Here is a 26,597-nt window from a genome sequence, read left to right on the forward strand (position 1 = left end):
AAACAGTTTCCCCTGCGATCTGCTCATAGGACGACATTCGATGGATGTCAAGGGCTGACAGGCTTGAGAACGCCGTGCTTGATCTGCGCGCAGATCGGTTTGCACACGGACAGCTATACACCGCACTTTAGACGTATGGCGTCGCTGAGACATTCAAATGCTATTTTCAAGAGAAGAGGACAAGATAAGACCGGACGGAACATCCCAAGGTGAGCGGAGCGCTTGTATTGACGTATAAGCAGACCTGCACAGATATCCCTTCGAAAAGATTAGCCGCGCAGCGGCAATCCCCTGTATTCCATAGTCTGCCCAAATCTGACAATCAAGACGTGAACGACGTGGATATGCAATCATATATTGAGTGCGGTGCAGATTGTAAATCAGAAAGGTAAAAGCTATCTCCTTTAGCCTGATCTGCATCGAGCAGATCGAAAATGATACGCGAGGACAGGATCATCTGCAAGACACGGCAAGGGTAGAGAGGCAACTATAGTAGCTACTCTCTTTCTTTGTCACAGACAATCAAACCCCATTGATTCGAACTCGCTTTCATTGAGTGAGACATGCTTTCCTCAGTCCAGAACTCCAAGTATTGTTTATACTGTTTAGTCATGGTTGTCTGGCATTAATATTGTATGGCGTGATACGTGATATATAGTGACCGAACAGGTTACATAATCACCCTTTCAGGGTGCTGTAGGTTTTACTTCGAGTGCCCTATTCAATAGTTTATTCGCTTGCAGGTAACCCCACTTTGTGTCGTGCGCCGACATTTACAGCTCCGAATTCTGCTAGTCCTCTTGCAAGGCTCTCTGTGCGCCATGGGACTTACAGGGTTGCAAGTCTGTACAGACTAGTATGGTAAGGAAAGTTTCCTGCTTTCATACTAAATGAGTCTACTCTAATCAGAATTCTTCATACCAGATAGGATGTAGCCCACTACCTGCATTGTTCCATGGAAAACCGCACTCCCGAGACACCGTGACGATTCAGTAAGAGAATCTGAACTTTGACATTTATCCAATGCCTTCGACTACTATCAACGTCACCTTTTAGAAATGTTTACCGATATATTCCGCCTTCATGAAATCTGATTGGGTCAGGTTATTCCTGAAGACCAAGTAAAGGTAAATTGTGATAGAAAGAGAAGGGATTTGAAGGTCATCCTAGCCAAACACGGATTCGAAGTATGACATAGAAGGGATGCCTCGTAAGTGCCAAGTTGGAAGGTATCCGAAGAACCTTGCTTCTTACGATACATCCGAGTTCGTGGCAAATAAAAGCCCTCGCGATTTTGGCTAGATGATCCCTTCGACCATAACACCCGAATACTCACTCCAATTCCAACCATGCAGCTCACGCTCATTTTCACCACACTCGTTACATTCGCTGCTATTGCTGCGTCACATTCGACACCAAAATTGGTCAAAAAACATACTTGTGAGCACTGAGGACTCGTGCCATTCTTGTCGGTGAGAGTGATGCTGATATGCTATGCAGCTCTGGCTAAACGCCAGGAACTTTCCTCCAACCTCATTGGTCATCTTAAACCCAGGCTTGGGATGCCCGATACACCTGATACACCTGATGAGCCTGACTCGGTTGACTTTGGCGATACGCCTGATACACCTGACTCGGTTGATTTTGGTGCACCTAGTTTTCTCGCGTCGTCTCCCCTCCCATTTCCCCATCCCGCCAGCTCCTCTGACTCTGACTCCTCCGACTCTGATGATAAGTCCGTCGATTCTGACTCCTCCGACTCTGATTCCGACGATAAGTCCGTCGCTTCTGACTCTTCCGACTCTGATTCCGATGACAAGTCCGTCGCTTCCGACTCTTCCGACTCTGATTCCGATGACAAGTCCGTCGCTTCTGACTCTTCCGACTCTGATTCCGACGACAAGTCCGTTAATTCTGACTCGACCGCCGATCCTGATGCAAGCGGCGAAGCCGACGATGACGACGACATTGATAATGATGACACAGGGAGTGAGGAGCGCGGGATGCGCGAGGAGCGCGAGGAGGCTGAATCTTCCCATGCCCACAAGAGAAGGTCTGACACAATAGACAGTGGCGACACGGGGCGTGAGGATGTTGGATCCCACTACGTTCACAAGAGAAGCCCCAACTCCCGCGACTCCAAGTCCTCCGTCTCTCATTCACCCGACGAAAGTGACAACAGTGACAGCGGCGACACAGGGCGCGAGGATGTTGGGTCTCATCGCGTTCACAAGAGAAGCCCCAACTCCCGCGACTCCAAGTCCTCCGTCTCTCATTCACCCGACGAAAGTGACAACAGTGACAGCGGCGACACAGGGCGCGAGGATGTTGGGTCTCATCGCGTTCACAAGAGAAGCCCCAACTCCCGCGACTCCAAGTCCTCCGTCTCTCATTCACCCGACGAAAGTGACAACAGTGACAGCGGCGACACAGGGCGCGAGGATGTTGGGTCTCATTACGCTCACAAGAGAAGCCCCAACCCTAAATCCTCCGCCTCTCATTCAACCGACGAAAGTGACAACAGCGACAGCGGCGACACAGGGCGCGAGGATGTTGGGTCTCATTACGTTCACAAGAGAAGCCCCAACCCTAAATCCTCCGCCTCTCATTCAACCAACAAAAGTGACAACAGCGACAGCGGCGACACGGGGCGCGAGGATGTTGGATCTCATCACGTTCACAAGGGAGGGCCCAACCCCCACAACCCTATATCCTTCGCCTCTCATTCAACCGACGAAAGTGACAACAGCGACAGCGGCGACACGGGACGTGAAGATGTTGGATCTCATTACATTCACAAGAGAAGTTCCAACTCCCGCAACTCCAAGTCCCCTGCCTCTCATTCACCCGACGAAAGTGACAACAGTGACAGCGGCGACACGGGGCGCGAGGATGTTGGATCTCATTACGTTCACAAGAGAAGTTCCAATTCCCGCGACTCTAAGTCCTCCGCCTCTCATTCAACAGACGAAAGCGACAACAGTGACAGCGGCGACACGGGGCGCGAGGACGTTGGATCTCACCGTGTTCACAAGAGAAGTAAGTCATTACAGGCCTGGTGGATCACTATGTATAACACCTGTCACACCAGAGGCTTTTGTTTACCGTCTCAAGCACGACATGCGCTACAACTAGGCAATATATCCGAGAGAGGTATTTATTGTCTTCTTCTTGCGTTACTATGAAGTCTTATTGCTCTTTAGCTTTCGAATTAGGAAAGGGATTGCGAGAAGACGTATTGAGTTTATGTAGGAACTTTTACGGTTATGCAAGCATTATATCTAGCTTGAGCTTAGCTGTATGGACGTGAGTCACGCGATACTGTTCTGTGCCTGAACCCCTTCTGAGTTGCGGACCTTCATGTTGACCGTTTTTCGACTTCCGCTCGCCCATTTCTCCATACACGTGATGTCGTGACTTCCGAATAGGCGACGAGAATGAGCCTTGGAAAGTTTCGCCCAGCACCTTGTAATTTTCAAGTTCTCCTCAGGCCTCAGGTCATGTTGACACAGCATTCAAAAGAAGATTCGTGCCATTATGGTGAATACGAATATAATTGTCATGTTTAAATGCAACCTTGGAGTCGGACCACACACCCTTCGCAACTCCTCAGGCCTCATACATCAAGAGCCAAGCTTGCTGGTGGGTACCGATGAGTCGTGATGAAACAGCTCAAGACTACACCCTGAGTGACTCATGTTTTGCAGCTTCAAATGACTCATTCGATCACATGTCTAATTTAGTTCCAATCAAAACTAAGCTCACAGGTTTTGACAGCCTTGCACAGCGAACACAGACTAGTGTGACAGTGTCTCAATGTAGACTGATCCGTTGGGGGCAGTGGAGTGTTCCGCGGCACTTAATATGATCTTGGTTGTTACCAATTTGAAACTTAGTTCAGCAACTTCAGCTTGTCCTTGAGGGACATTTTCGACTATAATCATGATATCTTTGCCCGAAGCTTCGCTTTTAGCGTTGTTCCTAGAGACTTTGTTTTACGGTGCGTTACCAACCTCTAAAAGAACTTATGATATTCAATTTCTTTGCTTATGTAGGCGTGTTCTTCACTTTTTACTGGTTGACCCTGGGCATACTGGTCAAGAAGTATGGTATTCAACGGGACCTCCTTCTCCCGGTAGCAACCTTGCTGCTTTGCATTGCAACGGCTGTAAGTGTAATCACACCCTTTGAGAAAATAGTTTGACACTGTCGTTAGCATCTAATTATCGATTTCATTCGAGCGCTAGAGGCGTTCGTTCTCAACGTGGATACAATCGGCGCGGATGCCTACTACTCCAACCTCGCTTCGCCATTGGAACTCGCAAAAACCGCACTTTACGTCACGCAACCTACTGTCGCTGATAGTGTCCTTGTGAGTTTCCCCACTTGTCATATCGTTCCCCTTTGAATGTGCAGTAGGTTTGGCGATGCTATGTGCTCAACAATAGAAGCCTCTTGGTTGGCATTCCTGGTTGTATCGCGTTGTTAACCAATGGCGGTGAGCATCACGTCGAAAGGTATCATTCGAGGACTACCTCGTCTCATGATATTTCGCAGCGATTGGGTACTATATTGTCTGGTCCCTTTCTCGAACCGTCGCAGGGACGACTGTTTACACCACCATTCCTGGGTTGATCACAACTTTCTACATATTGACCATGCTTATCAGTATCGTTTGCACTAGTACGTCTATTATATGGCTAATCTGCAGGCTCATGACGTATAGGATATGACAGCTTTGATCTCCTGGCGCATCTGGCGCAGTCGCCGTTCCACCTCAGGCGGCTCCGCTGATATTTTACCCGTGCTGATCGTCATTGTCGAAGGCGGCGCTATATATGCTACCAGTGTCCTTGCACTCCTTCTAGCATTCTTGACGGGATCAAACGGCCAATACCCCGCGATGGATATTGGCCCTCCTGTTGTGGTGAGTTTACTTAACTCAAACGCAACTGTTTGTAAGATTTTTCTTTAGGGAATCATATTCTGCCTCATCATCCTGCAAGTACACTTCCGTGTAGGTAACAACTCCCAACCCAGCAGCCCATTAAAATCCTTCACCGATCTCTTTGGAGAAGAGCAGAACGTGGGCTATGGCATAGAATCGATGATTGAGGAGACAGATCATTCAGTTTGACGTGATGCACAGCCAACGACTCTCAGGAGATGACTGTTAATTGTTTTGGAAGTTGGGCCAATGTTTAATTTTGCGCGGGCGTATGTTTACTAATGTCCATATATCCTCTCATTGTGTTCTGCTGCAAACCAGTTCATGCCTGCCACCTTTCAATTGCAAGATCAATCCCATTGATGCTAGTGGTAAGTGAAAATGTTGCCCACGAGAGTTTGAACCCAAGTTTGAGCTAGTATCTGAGAGGTATGTTGGGATGCCGAGTCGCCCCGAAGAGATTGGGGGGAGACTTGAATTCACTTTGGCAAGGCCTGAGCGCCTGGAATCGCGCTTAGGCTACACTGCAGACTATTTCCTGTTGATCATGGATACAAAAATCGTATGTGATTACTGTATACGAGTTTCGTCAGTGGTGTTAGGCTTTAGCCGAGAGCCAAAAGACAGGGGCGGAATAATTGTGTAGTTAGGTACCAATCTTACCCGTTAAAAAGCCCTTATAAGGACACCAAATAGAGCATTAAAATGTCTTGCAAGGCCTTGAAACCCTTGGAATTTTTTTCCGACATGAGGAGGGGATCGAAACGGTGGTACCTACTACGAGGTACTCGTGAAGCGAACTCACATTCACTCCAAACAAAGCGCCGTGTGGTGGTCCTGAGCAGAATTATATCTTACTATAGCCATCATAGTTACAATATCACGAGCTTGATCACTGATTCACTGATGCAAGGTAAGGTTCTACAACTTTGGATCATCACTCATCCTGCAGTTCGATGGCGTCATAAAGTCATGCGTTCATTCACATTAACACTATTCAGTCAGCAATCAGTCAGGAGATATGATATGTAAGCCAAACGGCTTCCCCAGCCCTTGGAGGTCCGAGGCATATATAAGTAGGATATAACTTACCAAGGAGGCTTACATTCTGCTTTACATCCAGCACCAACGGACTCATCATGGCTTCTGACACCATAAGCACCTTCAACTACTTCCTCCCTCCACCTGACGGCTCTCGGCCCTATAATAGAGTCTACGCAGATAGCACCACAGGAAAGCCGACACGCAACTGGGTCGACGACCCGCATGATATGCAAGTTGGGGACGTGCGTGGAAAGGAAGAACTTTACAAGCTCGACAATGCCGGATTTCAGTATGGGCGAGAAGCAGCGAAGCACACCAGCTTCTTAAATAATGATGAGATTGAGCGCGAATACTACCCCGAGAGCATCGACCTCATCAAGAGGGTTACGGGAGCATCCAAAATTGTCATCTTCGATCACAGTACGTTGACCACCAACTTGAGACGACGTCTTGATCCTTAATTCATGTCACAGCTATTCGTCGCCGTCGTCCAGGCGAGCTAGATAATCATAACCCACAGAAACGTCAACCAGTCTCCCGGGTTCATGTTGACCAAACGCCTACGGCGGCCACTGGCCGTGTTCATAGGCATCTCCCGCCAACAGAAGCTCCTTCCCTCCTCCGCAGACGCTTCCAAATAATAAACCTTTGGCGTCCCATATCACATGCAGCTGTAGATTGGCCGCTTGCACTATGTGACTTCCGGAGTGTTGATTTCGAGAAAGACTTGGTGCCTGTCGCTCATGTATACGCTGACCGTGAGGGTGAGACATTTGGAGTCAAATACAACCCAAACCATCAGTGGAAATACATGAAGGCAATGACCCCAGAAGAGTATGTTCTTATCAAATGGTGAGTGAAATAACTCGGGGGAGCTTTCCGTCGTGCTAAAAGGGCCTCAGCTCTGACTCGATAAAAGATGGCAGCGTCGCGATACTCACCCCTCATACTGGCTTCCAAGACCCAAACACTCCAGAGGGAACCCCGCCTCGGGAATCCATCGAGCTGAGAGCTCTGGTATTCTATGATTAGAACATGTTTTGTCAAGTGGCGTTAAGAGTCAGCAAAGAAGTCGTAGCACTGGATCTAGGTTATTGCGCAATTCAAGTGAGAAATGAGTTCACTTTCTCATGTTGGATATTGGAGGTACCTAGTCGGTGTGTAAAGTGTTATTGTGGAACACATTCATGAGAACTCGAGAACTCTCAGACCGTGCTGATAGTATATTTCATATGGGAGTACATCAGGACAACTCCAAATGCGTTAAGTCATACGACGAATTTGGTGAGAAAGGCAAGGAAGTCTCTTCGTCGACAGTCGTAGTAATGACACGAAATTGATGCCATCTTCAGGAGGTGCCGTTTTGCCGCCGAAGACGAAGACAGAGACTGGGGGATCACCAATGCTATCTTCTGGATCAAGAGATACAGGCACAAAGCCTTCCATCTTCCAGAACCTCTTTTTCGAATCCAAGCTATACGGTGTAGCATTTTGAATGCCCACAATACCGTGAAAGGAGCACGCGGTGGCCATAGTGGTGAGAAAGGGAGGATGGTGAGATAGGAGAGAATGCTGGATGGATTACGACAGGAGTATGGAACAGAAATCATGTCTTTGCCTTGCGCAACACTATCTCGATTCGAAGCGATTTTCTTGTATTCTCCGTTATGTTGCCGTGCTAACAAAAATGTGCTGAATGACTGTCCAAGGCAAACAATCAATCGTAATGCTCGCGAATGAGAATCGGTGTCAACCGGCTCATTTTCTCCAAAAGAAAAGGCGAGCGAATCGAATGACAGAGCCAAAATTTTCATGTTCTGCATATGATCTGACGGATTGGGCAGCTCTAGTAGGCCACGATTCCATGGACGGACAAGCAAGAATGTCTGCCAAGGGGCCAGGGGCCTTGTCGACGAGAATGGAATCAGCCTGTCTTCCGTGGTGATCAGCAGGTCACCAAGCCCGTCTGACTTGACTTCATATACGGGTGTCTCCTGGTCTTGACCTTGTCTCCGTCTGACTAGTATGATAGGAAATGCGATACGAGCCAGATGCAGCCGGCGGCGGGAGAAACAAGGAGCGTTCAGGTTGTCGAGTTGTGGTGTATATTCTCAAGGCCAACTCTACAACCCCAGCACTTCGTGGAGAGGAGACTGATGCCTGAATATCATCTTCGGAGAGAGATAGTAGAACGCATGTTGGAGCTTCGTACGATGTGATATTGAATCGGACATGAAGACGCGGATATGTAATTCGTATATTGCTTGAGGTGCAAACTGTAAATCAGAAAGGTAAAAGCTATTTTCTTTACTCTGATCTACATCGTGCAGATCCAAAAAAATACTTGAGGACAAAATCGTCTGCAAGACATATCAAGGATAGTGTGGCGCAATCGGTGTATGGACCGACGGTAAACACGGGAGTTAAGACAGTGAGGTCGATCAGAAACGAGGGTCGGGCGCTTCAGTTGCACAGTCTGCTAGAAGCTGTGAAGCGAACACGAGGACATGTCAGCTCAAACTTCCAGTGGCGCTTTTGACCTAACGCTCGTTGTGTCTTAGTATCAGCACTCTGCAAGACATAGCAAGGATAGTGAGGCGCAATCTGGTGTATGGACCGACAATGAACATGGGAGTTAGGATAGTAAAGTCGATCGGAAACGAGGCTTGGGCGCTTCAGTTGCACAGCCTGCTAGTAGAAGCTGTGAAGCGAACACGTCAAACTCCCAGTGCATTTTTGACCTAGTGCTCTTTGTGTCTTGGTATCAACACGTCGTGACCTGCTGAGGAACACATAGTTGTAAGTGATGATTTTGGACTTTGTCAGATGAAAGCTGAAACAGAGCTCCGCCTAGATGTCTTCACCCATCATTCAAGTTGGAAGACAGGAGACCTCAAGGATAATGCCTTACCAGAAGTTTGAGGGACACACTAAATATGTCTATGGTGCCATGCATCTACCAGGCGGACAACGGATAATGACTTGTTCATTGGACGGTTCGCTGCGGGTATGGAACTTGAAGAGTGGAAAACAGATAGGATACGACTGGCGGGACGGAGATAGTCGGGTGTACACCATTGCATTATCTCCGAATGGGAAGAAAGTGGTCAGCGGGAGTGAGGATGGCGGAGTGAGGTTGTGGGACATGGACACAGGCAAAGTCATTGTGAAATGGATGGGGCATACAAAGGCAGTGATTTCTGTCTACTGGAGTGGAGACGGTCAGCGAGTCTTGAGCGGATCTGATGACGGGACTGCAAGACAATGGGATGTAGAGAGCGGAGAGGTATACCTCGCACCAATCAAGACAGGGCACCAACATGTGTTGGCAGTGGTCTACTCGCCAGACATGACCATGTTTGCAATTGGTGAAGCTTTCATCAAAATCTGGGATGCCAAGACAGGCAAGCTTGTTGGTACTCTTGAAGCAGTTGATTCAGTGCGGTGCCTGGCTTGGACTCGAGATGGAAAAATGCTTATATCAGGGTTCCGCGATGGCTCGATTAGGACGTGGAGTACTACAACTTGGAAACAGATCGCAGTGTTGGATGCGCACACTAGGGATGTCGAATCCATTGTAATATCTCCGAATGGCCGCATCCTTGCAAGCGCATCATCTGACAACACAGTGCGATTATTGAACCTCGGCAACAACCTGCCCATCGGTTCACCCCTCCAGCATCCACATTACGTGACTTCTGTGTCATTTTCGGCAGATGGAAAGTTACTAGCCACTGGCTGCTTCGACAGAAATGCGTATACATGGGACATTTGTAGGATACTAAACGAAGCTGGCCTTAGCGAACTTCTGTTGGACAAGCAGGTCCTTGCTGTACGTGACACTTTATGATCAAGTCCTATCCTATCATAATTGAATCTATTCCTTCTAGGCTAATGCTACACGACGTCCAGTCCGTCAGCCAATCGTCGTCCCCCAGCGCCGGGTGCCTCATGGTTTTTTCGACGACTTACCAGTTCGGGCTCACGTACGTCATTAATATCTAATCCAGTGCTGTTTTTCCTCACTTGTGTGTTCTCAGCACCCTCAATCATGGGCATCGCATGTAAGCACTCTTCGTGACCGGGTTTCCTCTTTATTCCACACCGACTCCCACGATACGTCTTCGCGACCCCGCCCTTTCCACTGGGTTCGAAGTCGTCTCTCTGGCAGACCAACCGGTGAAGATATCGAGCTTCGCGAGCGTCCCTCAGCAGTAGTCGATGTTCCCTATGCCAAGGGCAAACGTGTAGGTCGTTTGTTTGCTTCTCAAATATTTAAATCCCATCTCATACAACACAGAGGAACGCATGTGCAAGAGAAAGACGAATGAAAATCATTCCATTGAAACCTGGGAACTCTGCCGCAGGCCTCTCACGTCCTCCCAATAGCAATACCACACAACATTCTAATGGCGCATCTCAAGCCCAGTCCTCGCAAGCACAGGTTGCTGTCTCCACTGCCACTGCACCTCCCGTCGTCACTAACACAACTCCAAACACTAATCCTCATGTCACAATCAAACACGCTGGGCGCTGGACTCGTTTTTGGCTCTCTATATGCTGTTCCTCTTTTGAGTATACTGACGGTCATCATTAATCTACCCTGTTTCTTTTGCCATCTTTTAAAGATCTCCTTTGTAATTTCTTATGATTTCGCTGCGCTTCTGCTGAGTATACCCATGGTCATCAGCGATATATTTCGTTCGTTTTCTTGTCAAATGATACACATGTGGATTGGCCCCGATCACATCAAGTAGGTAGCGAATCAGTCTACTGAGCCGACAGAAACACTTGCCTACAAGCCGCCAATGCTTCTCGATAGTCTCGAAAGCGCGACCTCCTCTCCAACCTCAGCACATGTGAAGCTTCGACGAACGCCCACAAATCGGCAGAGGAGGAACAAAATGACCTCAAGCTCTAGAATCTGTCAGAACACGCAAGCATATCGAAAACGAGGATGCTCGCCAGTATCAACTTTTGGAAGCTTACAATCGCATCCAGCACCTGACCGACGAGACGATCCGCTCTGCATAGCGTAGGGTCAATCTTGGTCCGAATACCAATCAGTCCTCCCGAAAATGCAAACTGCAATTGATTGTTCTCAGCGTATGGACGATCCTGCTGAAAATAGGCTTGCACGATTCCGGCCCTGAGTGTCTTTCGTTACGATCCCGGACGAATCTTCACTTCTTGCCTTAGCCCGTAGGACGTCTGCGAGAGAACACCACCTTTGAGCTCATCGATCTCAACACCAGGCTTTTGACGTCAAAGGAACAGACGACGATGAAACCGGGATCGGAAGCAAATTTACGGACCGTGATAGGTATACGCTTTATAATGTATTCGTTGACAGCGTCGATGTTGTATTTTGGTTGTGTATCGGAACGAGATGGGTAATGACTCGACCACTGGCACTGTGCCTGTTACAAAATTAATACAACATTGGATGATCCATGCCACCGATGACCCGAATGCAGCGATTGATTTTGGTACTCAAAAGCCTGGGCTTCCACGATTAAGTCGACCTTGTTCTGAAAAATAATGATGTTTTCCAGCTTCATGATTTCGACCGTGGCCAAGTGCTCCGATATCTACAGCTGAGGCCATGTTTCGTTTCTTGCGATTAGATGAAGAACAGCATCCATGACTGTGGCATGGTTAAGCATGGTAGACATCAGAATATCGTGACAGGGACAGTCCATGAAGGAAACATGGCGAATGAGTTTCATCCTCTGACTGCATCCTGACCGTTCGCAGGGAGGATCGTCTTCCTTGTCTGAGCGGTACTATCGATACTAGCAGCCTGGGCGGAAGCATGCCTCGTTCCCGCATTTGTAGATCTATGAAGGTGGTTCTCGAGATCAACAATCGATCAGATATGAATCAGAAAGGACATACTTTTAACCCAGCTTCATCGTGATCGAACGAGCTTGTTTTCCAATCGTACACTCATGGTGCCAAATATGGCATTTAACACTGTGACGCCGCCGATCGTTCTTGTAGAGATAGCTCGATTGTTCCACTCGGAAAGTTCTGCGTGCCCAAGTCAATTGTAGCCTGGAATGATGGGTTGCTCTTAGACAAACGCAAGCTGCTTAGGTACTGTCAATACAAGAGTGAAAATCGCTCAAAGCATCTGTTGATACATCTACGATATCTCTAGTGTCCTGATGTCAATCATGTCACGAACAGAAGTCATGTCTTTAACTTGCGCAACGATATCCCGATTCGAGGCGATTCTCTTGTATTCTCCGCTGTGTTGCCGCGCTAACAACAATGCGCTGAATGGCTGTCCAAGGCGAACAATCAATCGTAATGCTCGCGAATGAGAATCGGTATCGACCAGTTCATTTTCTGCAAGAGAAAAGGCGAGCGAATTGAGTGACGGAGAGCTAGGAGCAGCCAAATTTTTCATGTTCTGTATATCATCTGGAGGATTAGGCAGCTCGAGTAGGCCACGATTCCATGGACGGACAAGCAAGAATGTCTGCCAAGGGGCCAGGGGTCTTGTCGACGAGAACGGAATCAGCCTGTCTTCTGTGGTGATCAGCAGGTCACCAAGCCCGTCTGTCTTGACTTCATATACGGGTGTCTCCTGGTCTTGACCTTGTCTCCGTCCGACTTCTATGATAGGAAATGCGATACATGGAAGATGCAGTCGGCGGTGGGAGAAACGAGGAGCGCTCAGGTTGTCGAGTGTGTTGTATATTCTCAAAGCCAACTCTACGACCCCAGCACTTCGTAGAGAGGAGACTGATACCTGGATGTCATCTTCAGAGAGAGATGGTAGCACGCATGGCGGAGCTTCGTACGATGTGATGTTGGCTGGCAGACAACTATTGAAGTCAGATGATATTCCAACCCAATCGAGGGCAGTAATGTCGCCCGATCGTCCCACGATCTCCTGCAAGAGTCGCCCGAGTGCGTTTTCCTTCATCTCGCCATAGATTATAGGTAGGTGGACGCCGAATATGCCAAATAACGAGTAGGCGATGTCTTCCTGTAACGTAGTGGTGCGTGTCGACGCCCATCGGAGTTTCTCTCGTGCTCCTCTCATCCCCGGGCGGAAGGCGACGAGGGCCTGTGAATCTATGCCCGTCGCATCCCCCAACTCCTGCATGATTGCAACAGACTCCTTGTGATTAGAAGAGGGGTCGTCTAGATATATGGTCCAATCTGATTGGTAGAAAAGAAGAACTTTGGGTGCAAGGAATTCCGGAACGGTCCATCCCCGCGTGTTCCAAGCGCTCTTTGCCAGTGCGCCAGACTTTGACAAAGGCGGAATATCCGACAGGTAAACGATAGTGAGCGCTGATTGGCGATACCAGGAAAACATGGAATTGAGTGATTTCTGGAGTTCGACGTTGTTATTTTGGTCGATGCAACATGTGTCAACCCATGCCCAGCGATAACCCGCCTTGCGAGCAACTTTGCAGAATGACTGCAACTTCACGATGCCTCCAACTGGATTCAATTTATACACGACCTTCTCCTGGATGTCGTACAGCAGGGGCTCCTTCTCTTCCCATCTATGAGATAGCATGACACAGCGGAAGTACATTGTAACTGATTTTTTGATGCGTTCCATGCGAAGGTCTTTATGTTTCATTGTCAATAACAAAAGCTCCTTGTACCTTGTACTTGATTTGAAAGAAGCAATTTGTGCATCTCGATCGCACAAGTACCCAGTGGAGGTGTTGAGTAGACGAAGTGGGGCGTTTTCCATTTGAATGTGAATGCTCTTTCGTATAGCACCGTCCGCTTCAGGTGGGCTGAGATACTGCTGGCGCAGCTCTGGAGAAAGAGTCAAGCACTTTAATGCATACATTAGTCAGGGCTTACTTCGTATTTGCGTCTCGGAAGCACTATCCAACTTGGAGAGCATGATTTGGAAGATTTCGATTGCTTCGTCATAGCGCCGTGCGCCATGAAACGCTTCGTGCTTCAACTGGTATCCGATATAAGACGATGGGTCGAGTTCGATGACCTACATATGTATATCAAAATTAAGTATTGACCATGAAAAGATAGATGTCATCAACCTTTTCCGCGTCGACAAGTGCTTCCTCCCACAACGCTTGTTTCAATTTTGCCTTACTGCAGTTGACAAATATGGTTTCGTTTGTGGGATCCAGCTCGATCGCCCTCGAATATAGAAGAATAGCCATGTCGTAGTCACTCGCAGCGAATGCAACATCTCCGTTGGCAGCATAGAGCACGCTGCACTTTTTCTCGAAAGCTGAGTGAAATGCGGGTGAAGATGTAGCATGAGTGGCACGATGAGACTTACCAGCGGACCAACGAAGGCAACTGGCTTTCGGGGTGTCATCACTCCTATCCATCATGTATCTGTACGATTCAACGGCTTCCGGAAGTCTACCTGCAAGAAGGAGCGCGTGACACAGGTTTTCATTTGCCGTTTGCCACAAAGACTTGAGGTCCCATCCGAAGAGCTGCATAAGCACGACGTTTAATTAGACAAAACGTATCTTCAGTTGCATTATATTGACGTACCACCACAAAGTCCATATATTGAGATAAAAGGGCTGATTTAGACCAACAAGTACCAACTTTGACAGCGGCTGTAAAGTGGTCAGCCGCTTCGGTGTGACGCGCGCCGTTCAATGCATTGATTCCAAGCTGAACACGTAGATACGCCTGATATGTGTTGTTAAAAAAATCAGTGTCGACGGCACATGAGTATAGGCTGGATCAACACTCACTTCCACGATACCACATGCAAGAGTATCGGCGTTGGGACAAGAGGTGGCCAGCTCTTGGACACGTAGAATTGCATCTTCATAATGATTTGCATTGAACAATGCGATGGCCTGAAAATTGATGAAGTACTGAGGAGTACGGGAGAACTGATTAGCATGCCTTAATTAAGAGAAGACGATGGGTGGTCTTCGAGTCTCTGTCGGTAAACATGGATGCGAGATCAAATGCCCTCATTGCGTCTTTGAAGTGCTTTTTTCCACAGAGGGCGATGCCTTTAGAGGTGTAGCCCGTGAAGGAGGGCTGAATGCTGATAGACTATGCCACCATGAAAGTTAGGATGTTACTTTCTTAAGAAAAGAATCAGTGTATCTCACCATAAGTGCATCACGAAGCGCATAGTCCCACTCGTGCTTTCGTGCCATAACAAATGAGCGGTTGGCATAGGAAATATGGTTGTTGGGATCAGAGTCGATCTCTTGTGTTAGTAGGTCTTCAGCGACAAGCAAATCACCAGATATGCATGCATTGCGGGCTGTCGTGTTTATAGCGATATTCTACATGAAGCATGTTAACACCGTGTTGTAAGAATAACGAGTGAAGCCTTAAAACTCACCTTGGAAGCAGGTAAAACATCCTCTGGTACTGCCCACTCTGATATCTTCTTATTCCCTCCTCCACTAAGAATGTACTCGCCATCCAAGGAGAAAGTGACGCAACGCATCCAGTCAGAGTGTCGGAATATGGCAATAGTTCGTCTATCTGAGAGTTGCCAAAGGCGGACAGAATTGTCATACGATGCGGAGGCGGCCAGGGTAGCTGCAGAGTTGATTGCAATGGCGCAGATTTGCTTATCATGGCCTTTCCAGGGACTCCCTCGGACCTGCTCCCAACTCGTTGAGTCCCACTCTCGTATAGTAGGATCGGCATTTGTGCCTGCTGAGAGAAGGCGTTTGCCATCAGGCGTCCACGCGAGTGACTTGTTGAATGGTCTAATGCTTGCTCGATTGATCGATGTATGAGCCGCGTGACCCTCAAATATTTTAATGCAATCCCTAGTGTTGGGATCCCATATTTGAATGTCTCCGAGTGTCGCAATGGCAAGATGTATACCAGATGGTGAATACCGAATGCAGTTGACATAATCATGACAATCGATAGGTTTGTCTTGCAACCGCCACGTTTTTGTGTTCCAAAGCTTCGTTTTTTTGTCCCATCCGCCAGTAGCCAACACCGCACCATTTGGAGAAAAATCCAACGAATCAATGCCAGAGTGAGCTTGGAAAGATTGGGTGAGAGGTTCCCCAGTGTCCCCGTCCCAGATGATGAGCACCCCCTTCTCATCACCGCTTGCTATTAATTCCCCGTCTCGTGATATCGCCACTGCCCCAACCCAGTCGCAATGTCCTTCCATTTTCTTCAATACCACGCCGTCCTTCAGGTCCCAAAGACGAAGTGTCTTGTCTGCCGAGCCTGTAACCATTCGTCGCATATCGGGGAAAACTGCGACTGCAAGTACCGCGTCCTCATGATCTCCAAATGCTCGATTAGGGTGTGGTGCTTATAATGATGCCTGCTCTGCCTCTTGCACCATTCTTGTGTGGGTGGGTTACTGTCGATTGTAGGGATCGTGCTTTCAGGTGCATTACGTGGACATCTTTGTTGAGTCAAATAAGCGCTCAAAGCCCATGATGACGTCGTTCTTCTGTACGCTGCCATACCAGACCACCGCTGGTCGAAATTCGACACCAATTTGCAATTCTCAAATAGTCAGGCGCTCAAGAAGCATGATATTGCTATTTCGAAAACTATCCGAACGGTTCTACTCAACCAGAGGCTCGAGGCTTCGTGTCATACATGTTCAATATTGATGTAAGGACAGAACTGTTTGATCGACGAACACATTTCTTTCGCCACCTCTTTGGACTGCAAACCTCACCCAAAGGACCGTCAATTTTTCATGTGAAGCAATGCACATCGTGCTCCACCTAATCTCCACATGCACTTTCAATCGCTCAAGCGCTCACCCGTGTGCGCTCGGCAGTCCTCCTATTTGTGTGCGTTCTTCACTTATCTGTGTCTCTAATCCTGCTTTTGCAATTTAGCATTGCCCGCGGCGCATCACCTATTCGTTTGCAAGGGGACGGCTATACACCGCGCTTTCATTCAGGAGTATGACGTCACCTGAGACATTGGAACGCTATTTCCAAGAGAACAGGAAAAGACAACAGCATACGGAACATCACATCCAAAGGTGAGCGGAGCGCTTGTACACCCTTGGCAGCACTTTCCTACCATTCGCACGTGGTCTGACAGACCCGGTTCCATGTCATGGGAAACTGGTCTCCGAGACCCCCCCTCCCGCCCTCTAATAATAGTACGTGCTCTCTCATTCTCTCGCGGGCCTCTGAGACCTACCTTCCCAGAGAGGTTCTCACCAAACTCCCTGGGAGGGTTGTGCACAGTGCAACCTCTTGCACACCTCTACAAGGTATCCTCGTTTGCGGGAGGTGTCCTCCTCCTCCTGAGGCTCGCGTGCCTCCCCATTATTATGTTTATGGAGATCTTACCCTTTCAATATGTTGCCACCTCGTATTCATGTTCTTACATTCACAATGCAATTTGGTTTATGAATATTTTATCTGTAGCACTATATTCCGAGCACCCACATTGGCACGCCACTCAATGAAAAAAATAGGTTTGAAAGTGTCATATAGTGTTAAAACAAGAGGATATGAGAGGACACGCTAGATGGGGTATAAGAGGTACAAGAGGACACGAGGTACACGAGACGCGAGGTACAAGAGGACATGAGATGCGAGGTACAAGAGGATGCAAGGTATGAGAGGACGCAAGGTACAAGAGGGTCCATTGGAGATAAAAGAGGGTGCACAGTAGCACAAACAAGATGTAGCAACACAGATGGATCGTCCATGATAGGCAGGAAGGCGAGTAGTGACTTATGTACAAGGGAAGACCAGGCCCAAACAGTATTAGAGAAGCAAAAAAGTTCATACTAGCATGAGAGACACCTTGCATTTACCTTGGCATGGTTGCTCCTTCATGCTTTTCCTGCTCTGCCGCAGGCAGGGTGAGTGGCACATTGGTAATGGGACTCCGACTCCCTCGAGTTTCATTTGCTCAAGGAGGCTGACACTGATATGTGCGCTCATAGCCAGCATGACCCTCGCGACCGCTTGGATACAAGTATTCTCCACGCATGTCTGGCAGGGGAGGTCCACGCACGCAATCATCAAGAAGCTCACGATCTGGGTATCGAGCCTCATGATAGTACGGTCGCCTATACCTGTTACGTAGACTGTAGGTCGGCGTGTGCGAACTAGGATAGGTCTTCTCAGCGATGACTCGAGTGAGTCTACTGAAGCTGAGCGTGGTCTGGCCTTGACGGAACGTCAAGGATTCCTCCGGCGATCTCGGTAAGACGGCGCTCGTCGAGATGCAGGGCTAGCGGATACGTGCTAAGTCGTATGGGGGCGACTTAGAAGTGCGGTCTCACACAAGGAAGCTGGTAGGCTTAGATGAGCAAGTTCTGGGGATGAACCTAGTAGATTAAAGTAAAGTCTAAGTACAATAATCTGTGTCTACTTATAGGGAAGTACTACAAGTATTCTAGCTCAGTCTGTAATCAATAGTATATCGTAAATCTATGATAACAAGACATGAGGTTCAGATAGCATACATGAGGCTTAACCTCTGATCAAGCATGCTGCGCCAAGGGCAGCTGCGCATAGGTACAGGAAGCGCCAAGCGCGCTCCGGATCTTCATGAAGCGACATGCGTTATGCATGCGCTGATCTAGGGTGACCATGAGGCGTACAGCCTCCATGGATCAGGTACAAGGCCGTCTAGGCCAGGGGCGGGGTCATAGCGCCAGGGGCGGGGTCATAGCGGTCCAGACCGCTGTCTTTCTAGGCGCAGGCGGCGCACCGCCGCGCGGGGAGTCTAGCAGAGCGGGGGCAGGTGTAGGGAGAGCTGGGGCTCTAGTAGGTGTTACAGATCCCTGTAACAATACCCGGTGGCATCACGATAGCCTGTGCTCTCGTGGTGAGCAGGATATGCATATCCTGGTGGGTATGTTTCACCACGGTCGCCATAATATGAATACTCCCTTGGATAAGGGTAGTCACCTTCGAGTCGTGGTCGCCTGGCATATGCCTGCCGGTCTGCCTCCTCGTGGTACATGTACCCACCATGTTGCTCATCACTGGGGTAGTGACGGTCATCACGCAATGCAGGAGAGTTGTCTCGATGAGGGCACAGGTCACGGGCGTTATTGAGTGGGAGGTCGCGGAAGTCACTCACATGATGAGGCTCCCTGGAGTGACCACGATTGGGAGGATACTGATTGTCGTGGGGCTCATGTGAGTGTGCTCTATTAGGATCACGATCACGAGGGTCTGGTGCATCATGGCCAGAAAGGGAGGGACTGAGACGAGTGTCCTCCAACTTTGGTGCACATGATGGATTTTGAGGTAGCGGAAGAGGGACATCTGGGACATGGACAGACTGCCCATTATCTTCTGTAGGACCCACATGATGATCTGATTTGAGTGGGGAAGACGGCACCACTGAAAGAATAGGTGCTTCCGTGACTTGTGTAGAGGGCGGACGATCAACAGCCTCGGAGGTCTCAGGGTGCATGGCTCCAGGAGATGGTTGCTGTTCGTCCCCTGAGGATTCTACAATGAGAGGATACAAGCGCCCTCCCTTGGCACGAACCTTGCCTGCAGCCTTCACACTTGGTTTCTTCTCAACAACTGTCTTCTCCTCTAACTTGATCGATTGCACATGTTTCTTCATAGCTCGTATACCACCTTTAGCCTGCAACTTCTGCTTGCGTGAGCATGATGAATCATTGTGGTCCGCATTGTCCTCACTGGGGGATTCGCCATCAGAAATGTCGAGGGGATGGTCAGCACCAGGCTCGTTGACACCATCTGGACTGGATAAGACCTGTATTGGAGTTGGCACTGGTTTGGTAGGGGGGGCGCTTCACAAGCTTGAAGGGACGTGATGGAGGTACAACTACTTTGAGACGTAAATTGGATTTGGGACGTATGGTAGTCGTGGAGTCCATGGATGCGACATCTCCATCATCATCCTGGGTGCGAGATGATGAGGCGACCTTTGGCTTCTTCTTCCTGGTTGCGGCAGAGCTGGATTGAAGGCGTGGAGGGCCATTATAATCAAAAGTTCCGTTGACAAACATCCGCCTCGTATTTGGAAAGGGAGAGCCTACAGGAGGTGCCTCGCCAATGATGACAGGCTCTTTGGAGGCTATGATAGCAGCTGTCAAGTCATTATGAGCTAAAGCAATCCCACAAAAATATTGGCACATACCTTTGGTAGCATTTGTTACTTTGACAACACGCATTGTCTTCGCCTTCAATGCATGAGCGAGCACATTGACCTCATGTTGTGTAAGTCCTGCAACACCTTTACTTCGTGAATTAGTATTGTGAGACTCTCCTGGCATCAAACTCAAGTGCGCGGGATACCCCTCGATGCGTAGATGATCATTTGTGAGTGAACTGGCCATCAAGATCCATGGGAAGGGTCTATCTGCGAACTTGCCACCAAGGTCTGCTGAAGAAAAAAATGTCAGAATCTCACTGTGAGATGTGACGTGCTACGAACCAACTTGTTTGATTAGCCCAGCCTTGAGCAACTTCAATGCATCTTTCTCTTCACCTGCCTCAGATGAGCTCACATCCAAGACCTCTATTGGTGCCTGCTCTCGATCGCCTTCGGTGGCCTTGAAGGCCTGTTCCACAGCAGCAAGCGAGGTGGTGTTGTATACATGGGCTTTCATATGCCCAATGATGGCATCATTACTGGCTCGGCAGCGCTTCTCAAAGAACTACGGAGGGTATTAATAAATATGAGAAGATTTCGAGGTGGGCAACACTTACGCCACCAGCACCGGGTGTCATGTGAACATGGCCAAGTGATGAGTCTTCATTGACGATATTACCACACATAATGAGAGCGGCCTCAAAACCTTGCCTGGCTGCAGCTCCATCAAGCTGCAAATAGAACATCCAGCTCGTCAAGAAAATATTATGAAATCAGAATGAGATCACTCACAATACTTCCTACCCTCCTGTAGAGCTTCTGGAATGTTTGCGTGCGCTGCGCAATCGTTTGAGGAGCATCGGACAGCATGTTGAGTTCCTTGTAGGTATCGAGGATGTCCTGATAAGAATCGGGGTAGGTTTTCTTGAAGAGCTCGTAGCACCGACAACGAACACCGGCACCTATCAAATCAATGATCAGCATTGAGCAAACAGCGCACAGAATAAATGGACCACTTACTAGGTGTCATCGAAGCATCCTGGGGAGGAGCATCTTCACCGAGCCTTGCAAGTTCCTGGCGCATGCGGTCCTTGAAGTACCCCGCATAAAGGTTCCAGTAGTTGGTAGAGTTGATCACTCGACCTCGACTCTTCATCCACAGATTGATTACCTGGTAGGAAGGCATGTTCGTATTTTTTGCAGTGTTAATGACGATGGTATCCAATACAGCAAAACCCTCATCAAGTGTGGAGTTTGTCTCTGCTGAACGTCAACCACCAACAGGTGCACCATCATCGTCCATCATGAAATCGGACTCGATATGAGATCCTCCAGTGGTTGATGTACTGAACATGACTGCATGCTGACCTGACCCACTGGCAGCAGATGGAGCCAAAAGTTCTGCAGGCTTGATGGGAGTTGGCAGGATAATATGTGTTCTTGGCACAGCTCCTTGAGCTGGCAAGGAGTTTACTGGCGCTATGGACAAAAAATTCCAGGGCCCATCCGGCCCACACATATTCACGGCATTTTTCACTTGAGGTTGCAGACCTCCCTGAGAGCTTGGACCTGCAAGTGCAGGCATGAGAAGAGGCGATGTTGGTAACTGAGAATAGGAAGCCAGAGGGCTGGGAGAGGTGCTGGGAGCCTCATGTTGCATCAGAGGTGACAGCACAGACCACAAAGGCCGGGCTCTGGACGGTATTGTGAGGTTGTATGGAGCCATGGAGTCTGAATTTGGAGTGCTATACTGGGGCTGCTGGTGGAAAACATCTGTATTTTGAGGCATAGCCGGCTGCTGGCCAGTGGGTGCCAAAGTGTTGGCAAATAGATCTTGCACCTGCACAGAACACTGCACAGGTGCATCCTCAACCAAAGGAGTATTGTGACAGCTATTTTCAGCAGAGTGAATGGAATCTAGTAGCAAAAGTAAGGTCAGAAGTATGGCAGAAAAGTTTTTGATGAAGACTTACTAGCAACAAGCCATTAGCAGTCTGGTCACTGGAGGCGCAAGCTGCTTGACGTCGAATAGCAGCATCCCTTGCAATACCAACATCCCGCGATGTTGGCTTGATGGTGCTATGCAGTCTTGATGGAGTGAGTTCTGTTGGCATATCCCTATATCGACCACCTCCAAACTGTTCCCGAAGATATTCTTCCTGCGCATATTCTTCCTGCGTATATCCAGAACCCATAGTAGCAGGCGATGATGCAGGAAGGTATGGGGGAGGTGAGGACACCTGGTCGTCGGGAGGGTCAGAGTAGTAATCTGATAGATTAAGCATCATGGCCTTCGCACAAGATCAGAAAAAATGACATGTAATGAAGAAAACACTTACCTGACTTGCTGATCCAAATGAGTAGGTGATCTACGAAAAGTAGATGCACATAAGCTGAGGTCAACATGACCATGAAGTTGTTGCTCACCAATAGTACACAAGAACATATTACTAATGCAAGTAACACAAGTTAGACTGATATTCAAGTGCATCGTAAGTATAGGCCTCGTGCAAATGAGAACTGAGAGGGCATTGCTTACCTGGTTGAGAGGGCAAAATTTTGAATGGATGCACAAAACACTAGGTAAGCGACTGGGAATCCGGAAGGTGGGTGAAAAAAAAAACAGGGCATGAAGCACCCGCATGAAGCCTGATACTTATGAGCGGCCTGATTTTAATTTTATTCAGACCAAACAAGTTAGAACAATGGGCAGAAGCGAAAATAAATGTATGAGACATCACAATGGTTCGAGAGTGGTAGCTGAGGAGGGTGTAGAAGGCGAATTCTAGGCCTTTTGGAGCCTCCAGAGAGGACTCAGAATTGATTACTAAACATCACGTTGGCAACGAGCAGAAATATAGAAGTACAAATAAATGTACAGGATATTACAAAGATCCAAGAGTATTGGCTGAGGAGGGTGTAGAGGGCGAATTGTAGGCCTTTTGGAGGCTTCAGCAAGGGCTCAGAATGAGAGTAAATTGATTACTAAAGATCACGTTGACAACAGGCAAAAATACACAAGCAAAAATCAACGTACAAGACATTATGAGGGCCCAAGAGTGGTGAGGAGGGTGTAGAGGGCGAAATGTGGGCCTCTTAGAGGCTCCGGAGAGCTCTGAATGAAAGAACTTTCGTTACTAAATATTGCATTGAGAAAATAATGATGCTGAAACTTTACTTCATGTCAATGGGAGGACAAAATTAGATCAGAAGCTCAAGCACTGATTTTCTTGAGCTACATACATATACTATTTACGTTTAGTATTACCGATGTCTAAGGTGTTTCGCAGGACGAACAACAGTCTCACTAACTTGGGAATCCTTGTCCTCATAATCATCTTCATCGTTAGTACTAACATCTTCAGAGCTGGATTCTCCCTGGATAGAAGCGATGGCTGGGATAAGATCTCTTGCAGAGGTAGTAGATGGTTTGTGGAGTGCTCGAGAAGCTGGCCGAGGTGGCGGCCGCGTGATTTCCACAATGACTTGGGCATGACAAGAAGAGGTGTGTAAGTGAGGCTGATCTTGGATAGAAGAGGCGGGTGAAGAAGAAGGGACATGACAATGGGGAAGACCTTTTCGGTCAATGCGGCCATCAGCGAAAACACATCGCCCACGGGAGTGCGTGGAGCAAGCCAAGGGGGTGTCCCCAATGACAACAGGGTCTTTGGAGGTGGTGAGCCGTGTATGGGCAGCATCACTTGTAACTGCTCGGATGGTGAGGGTGCCTGCCTTGAGACAATTGACAAGATTGACGCAATGTTGTTGGGTCAGGTCATGGATGCCTTTGCTTTGAGAGAGAGTTGGTCACAGCTCGCTGGGCATCAAAGTCTCTTCAGGGTAATTAACAAGGACATACCCAAGATGAGCTAATTCTTTGGGGAGTGTTTTCCAGGGGAAGTCAGCAGTGGTGCGCCCATGCAGGGTCCCGCCTGTTACGACACACGGTCGTGTGTGACTAGGATGATCTAAACAGCGACAACCACGACAGTGGTACCGAGTGCTGAGAGTCGTCGGCCTTTACAGACAAGCAAAGGTTGCATACTTGAATGTAGCTTGTGGTGGTTTAACGAGGGGTTACGCTGAGATGATAGCGGTTTACAGACAGTGAGAGGCGTCACTGAAGGTACGAGTCGATGTCAAGCAGGTAGCTTTAGCGGGACAAGGAGTTCAAGGGTAAACCTAGTAAGATTAAAGTAAGGAACGTCTACTTTAATCTTCGACCTTATATAAGGCTAATCTTCATATCTAAGCTCAGCCTAAAGCTGGGTTCTAATCTGCTTATCTACATGAGTCAGAGATAGCGTCCATGAGGCGGGCTTCTATCGTAGATAGGATCCATGAGGCATCCTTCTATCAGTGCATGAGGCAACACGAGGCTTGCCTTCTATCTTGATAACATAAATAGGTCTTCTAGACCTATGTCGTCATGTGTCGTCATATGCGGTCCAGACCGCTTATCTAAGCCGGCAGTTGCCGCTTATCTTCTATCATCATCTATCGTCGTCTATCGTCATAGAGGTGGTGAGGCTCCAGTATCGTCTATAGCCGTGCAGTGGCAGAGGGCTGTTCTGGTGGCAGGGGACTCATGCACATAATACAGTGACATATCACCTTACTTACTGGCCAGCCCACCTTGACATTTTCTCCATGTGACATGGGCCAGCCCACCATGGGCCCACTTTATGAGTGTATGTCGGTGTACATGGGTGGGCCCGGCAGTGCTGTGTACCATATTGTTATGGGCAGGCCCACTGCCAATATTCTTCGAAACATTGCAGTGGGCTGACAGGGGTCTGGATGAAGTAGACTGTGTTTACAGCTGGGCTCGCAGTAATGAGGAACAGGGATGATTCAACAATTCCAAGTGGGCCCATGAGTTTCCGAGATGGCTGGAATACTGGCGCCGATGAATTGCCAGCGGCCAAAAAAATGAGGCATTCTGGCGAATGTAAAAGTAAACCAGTGAGTGGAAATACCACCACCGGCGAATGTAGTGGTGATGAAATGATGGTGGATCATAAGGTCAACGACCACCGGCGTATGTAGCGGACTACCGGACGTGCAAAAGTAATCAACGGCCGGCGGAGATCACTCAGCGCACCGGCGATGTAGTCCGGCGGGTCCTACCAATATGCTTTGATGCAGCTGGTGGGCCCACACGGTAGGCAGAATAAAGCAATGGGCTCATTGTTGGTGGGATGTATGGAGTGGTGGGCCCAAGCAGATACTTCTTTATATGTGGCTGAGCTGGGGCCATGGCGATAAGGTGCCCGAGGGAGCCCATATCGGGTCTCCTGAAATTGAATAGGCCCAGGCCCCGTATGTGTGGCGGATGGGTGGGCCTGGAGCACCACATTCATGAACACCGCTGGGCCCAGCTCTCTATCTCGGAGCTCATGGGCCCGCATAATCATAATGAAACCCCAAGGGACATTAGGCAGACGCACGGGCACGGAGGTGTCTGGAGTGTATACCGTCAGGCCTACGCCCTGTATAGCAGTGGCCGGGTGGGCCCAATGACGCCAGGTCGATGCAATGGGCCCACCCCGGGTAAGCCAAATCAGCACACAGGCCCAGGGGAAACATCTTAAATCAGGGGTGGGCCCATATCACATCTAACGAGCAGAACGGGCCCAGTCTTGGCTAACGGGATTAACAGGCAGGCCCAGTGGGCTGCACAACATCCACTGATAAACTTAAACCAGCGATATGGCGCCGAATGGCATTGACAATTGCCGATACATCTATAGATGGGTCCAGAAGTTCGCCGATGCATGTATGGAACTGAGGGATCAATGACTTTGAAGAAATCCCCAAATGTACTATATATACCCCAATTCTATGTGAATTCCATCGCATCGGTAACTACAGATTTGTACCTTGAATAATCACCTCGAGGTACATCTACAAATTCATGAATATCATCCCTCATGTACCACACCCAGCCAACTCGATCGCCGTTCATCCAGTTAACCCCATGCCTAACAATTCTTCCCGAGGTGCCAGCCATGACACCTGCATCATAGGCAATTTCAATGCCAATATTTGGCATCTTCATTTGTGCCGATGTATAACCACCGACGCTGGTCATTATGTCAAACCATTGAGCGTGGGATAGAGCATCTCGGTGCAAGGGAGTATACTGGTTGCACATAACGGCGACGACGGTAAAGACAGATGCCCATTCTCTGAGCTGAGTCCCCATGGTCTGTGTTTGATGAGTACTTGCCCAAACCCCAAGCCCCAGTTGTGTTGTCAATGATGACCAATAGAGACCGGAGTGCATGACTCTCAATGCAGCGGCAACAAGGGCCGCCGGTCTGCACATTGCCCGACAGTAAGCCGCACCATCGTCGCTTTTAAGGGTAGCCGACACTTCAGGCTGAAACTGTGGAGCCTATGAAGAAATCAGGCAAGAATATTCTGTTCCAAAAGTCAATGCACCAGATGAGCTTGCAGGAACCACCCCGGCGATAGATTTATGCACCCTGAGGTAAGGCCATGTTCGCTGATTTGAAAATTGGATTCATGCGTACACCATGTGTCCTTCGGCATGTACCACGGGGAT

General features: G+C 48.6%; 8 protein-coding genes across 8 annotated transcripts; 3 read left to right on the plus strand and 5 right to left on the minus strand.

The window, feature by feature from the left end:
• Window positions 1-1,385: 1,385 nt before the first annotated feature.
• On the minus strand, window positions 1,386-2,292 carry F5147DRAFT_728142 (uncharacterized protein). Its single transcript, XM_041439306.1, has 3 exons — window positions 1,800-2,292; window positions 1,501-1,715; window positions 1,386-1,440 (listed from the first exon to the last, which is right to left on the minus strand). The coding sequence occupies exons 1-3, from the start codon at window positions 2,157-2,159 to the stop codon at window positions 1,404-1,406; spliced, it is 612 nt and encodes a 203-aa protein (XP_041285133.1). The 5' UTR covers window positions 2,160-2,292; the 3' UTR covers window positions 1,386-1,403.
• A 1,650-nt stretch (window positions 2,293-3,942) lies between these two features.
• On the plus strand, window positions 3,943-5,261 carry F5147DRAFT_841483 (uncharacterized protein; the record flags this gene model as incomplete). Its single annotated transcript, XM_041444382.1, has 7 exons — window positions 3,943-4,000; window positions 4,056-4,168; window positions 4,217-4,372; window positions 4,420-4,498; window positions 4,558-4,683; window positions 4,737-4,927; window positions 4,976-5,261. The coding sequence occupies 7 exons, from the start codon at window positions 3,943-3,945 to the stop codon at window positions 5,135-5,137; spliced, it is 885 nt and encodes a 294-aa protein (XP_041285134.1). The 3' UTR covers window positions 5,138-5,261.
• Window positions 5,262-5,865: 604 nt separating this feature from the next.
• On the plus strand, window positions 5,866-7,144 carry F5147DRAFT_644444 (uncharacterized protein). The gene is made up of 3 exons (XM_041433140.1): window positions 5,866-6,412; window positions 6,466-6,844; window positions 6,895-7,144. The coding sequence occupies exons 1-3, from the start codon at window positions 6,088-6,090 to the stop codon at window positions 7,022-7,024; spliced, it is 834 nt and encodes a 277-aa protein (XP_041285135.1). The 5' UTR covers window positions 5,866-6,087; the 3' UTR covers window positions 7,025-7,144.
• Window positions 7,143-7,525, minus strand: F5147DRAFT_841485 (uncharacterized protein; the record flags this gene model as incomplete). Its single annotated transcript, XM_041444383.1, has 2 exons — window positions 7,143-7,207; window positions 7,267-7,525. The coding sequence occupies 2 exons, from the start codon at window positions 7,523-7,525 to the stop codon at window positions 7,143-7,145; spliced, it is 324 nt and encodes a 107-aa protein (XP_041285136.1).
• Window positions 7,526-9,683: 2,158 nt separating this feature from the next.
• F5147DRAFT_728154 (uncharacterized protein) lies at window positions 9,684-10,770 on the plus strand (the record flags this gene model as incomplete). Its single annotated transcript, XM_041439307.1, has 4 exons — window positions 9,684-9,824; window positions 9,934-9,980; window positions 10,026-10,239; window positions 10,293-10,770. Coding segments are annotated over 4 exons (699 nt in total), but the record flags the coding sequence as incomplete, so codon positions are not given.
• A 1,370-nt stretch (window positions 10,771-12,140) lies between these two features.
• Window positions 12,141-16,364, minus strand: F5147DRAFT_841487 (uncharacterized protein; the record flags this gene model as incomplete). Its single annotated transcript, XM_041444384.1, has 8 exons — window positions 15,327-16,364; window positions 15,088-15,267; window positions 14,922-15,028; window positions 14,716-14,872; window positions 14,507-14,650; window positions 14,035-14,445; window positions 13,835-13,979; window positions 12,141-13,786 (listed from the first exon to the last, which is right to left on the minus strand). Exons 1-8 carry the CDS (start codon window positions 16,200-16,202, stop codon window positions 12,141-12,143), a joined length of 3,666 nt encoding a protein of 1,221 aa, XP_041285138.1. The 5' UTR covers window positions 16,203-16,364.
• A 3,279-nt stretch (window positions 16,365-19,643) lies between these two features.
• Window positions 19,644-21,010, minus strand: F5147DRAFT_588224 (uncharacterized protein; the record flags this gene model as incomplete). The annotated part of the gene is made up of 5 exons (XM_041432073.1): window positions 19,644-19,999; window positions 20,072-20,317; window positions 20,423-20,591; window positions 20,644-20,757; window positions 20,819-21,010. 5 exons carry the CDS (start codon window positions 21,008-21,010, stop codon window positions 19,644-19,646), a joined length of 1,077 nt encoding a protein of 358 aa, XP_041285139.1.
• Window positions 21,011-25,937: 4,927 nt separating this feature from the next.
• On the minus strand, window positions 25,938-26,216 carry F5147DRAFT_536038 (uncharacterized protein; the record flags this gene model as incomplete). The annotated part of the gene is made up of 1 exon (XM_041430155.1): window positions 25,938-26,216. A coding segment is annotated over one exon (279 nt), but the record flags the coding sequence as incomplete, so codon positions are not given.
• Window positions 26,217-26,597: the final 381 nt, after the last annotated feature.

Source organism: Suillus discolor (assembly GCF_016758755.1).
Source record: "Suillus discolor strain FC423 chromosome Unknown F5147scaffold_135, whole genome shotgun sequence".
NCBI lineage: Eukaryota > Fungi > Basidiomycota > Agaricomycetes > Boletales > Suillaceae > Suillus > Suillus discolor.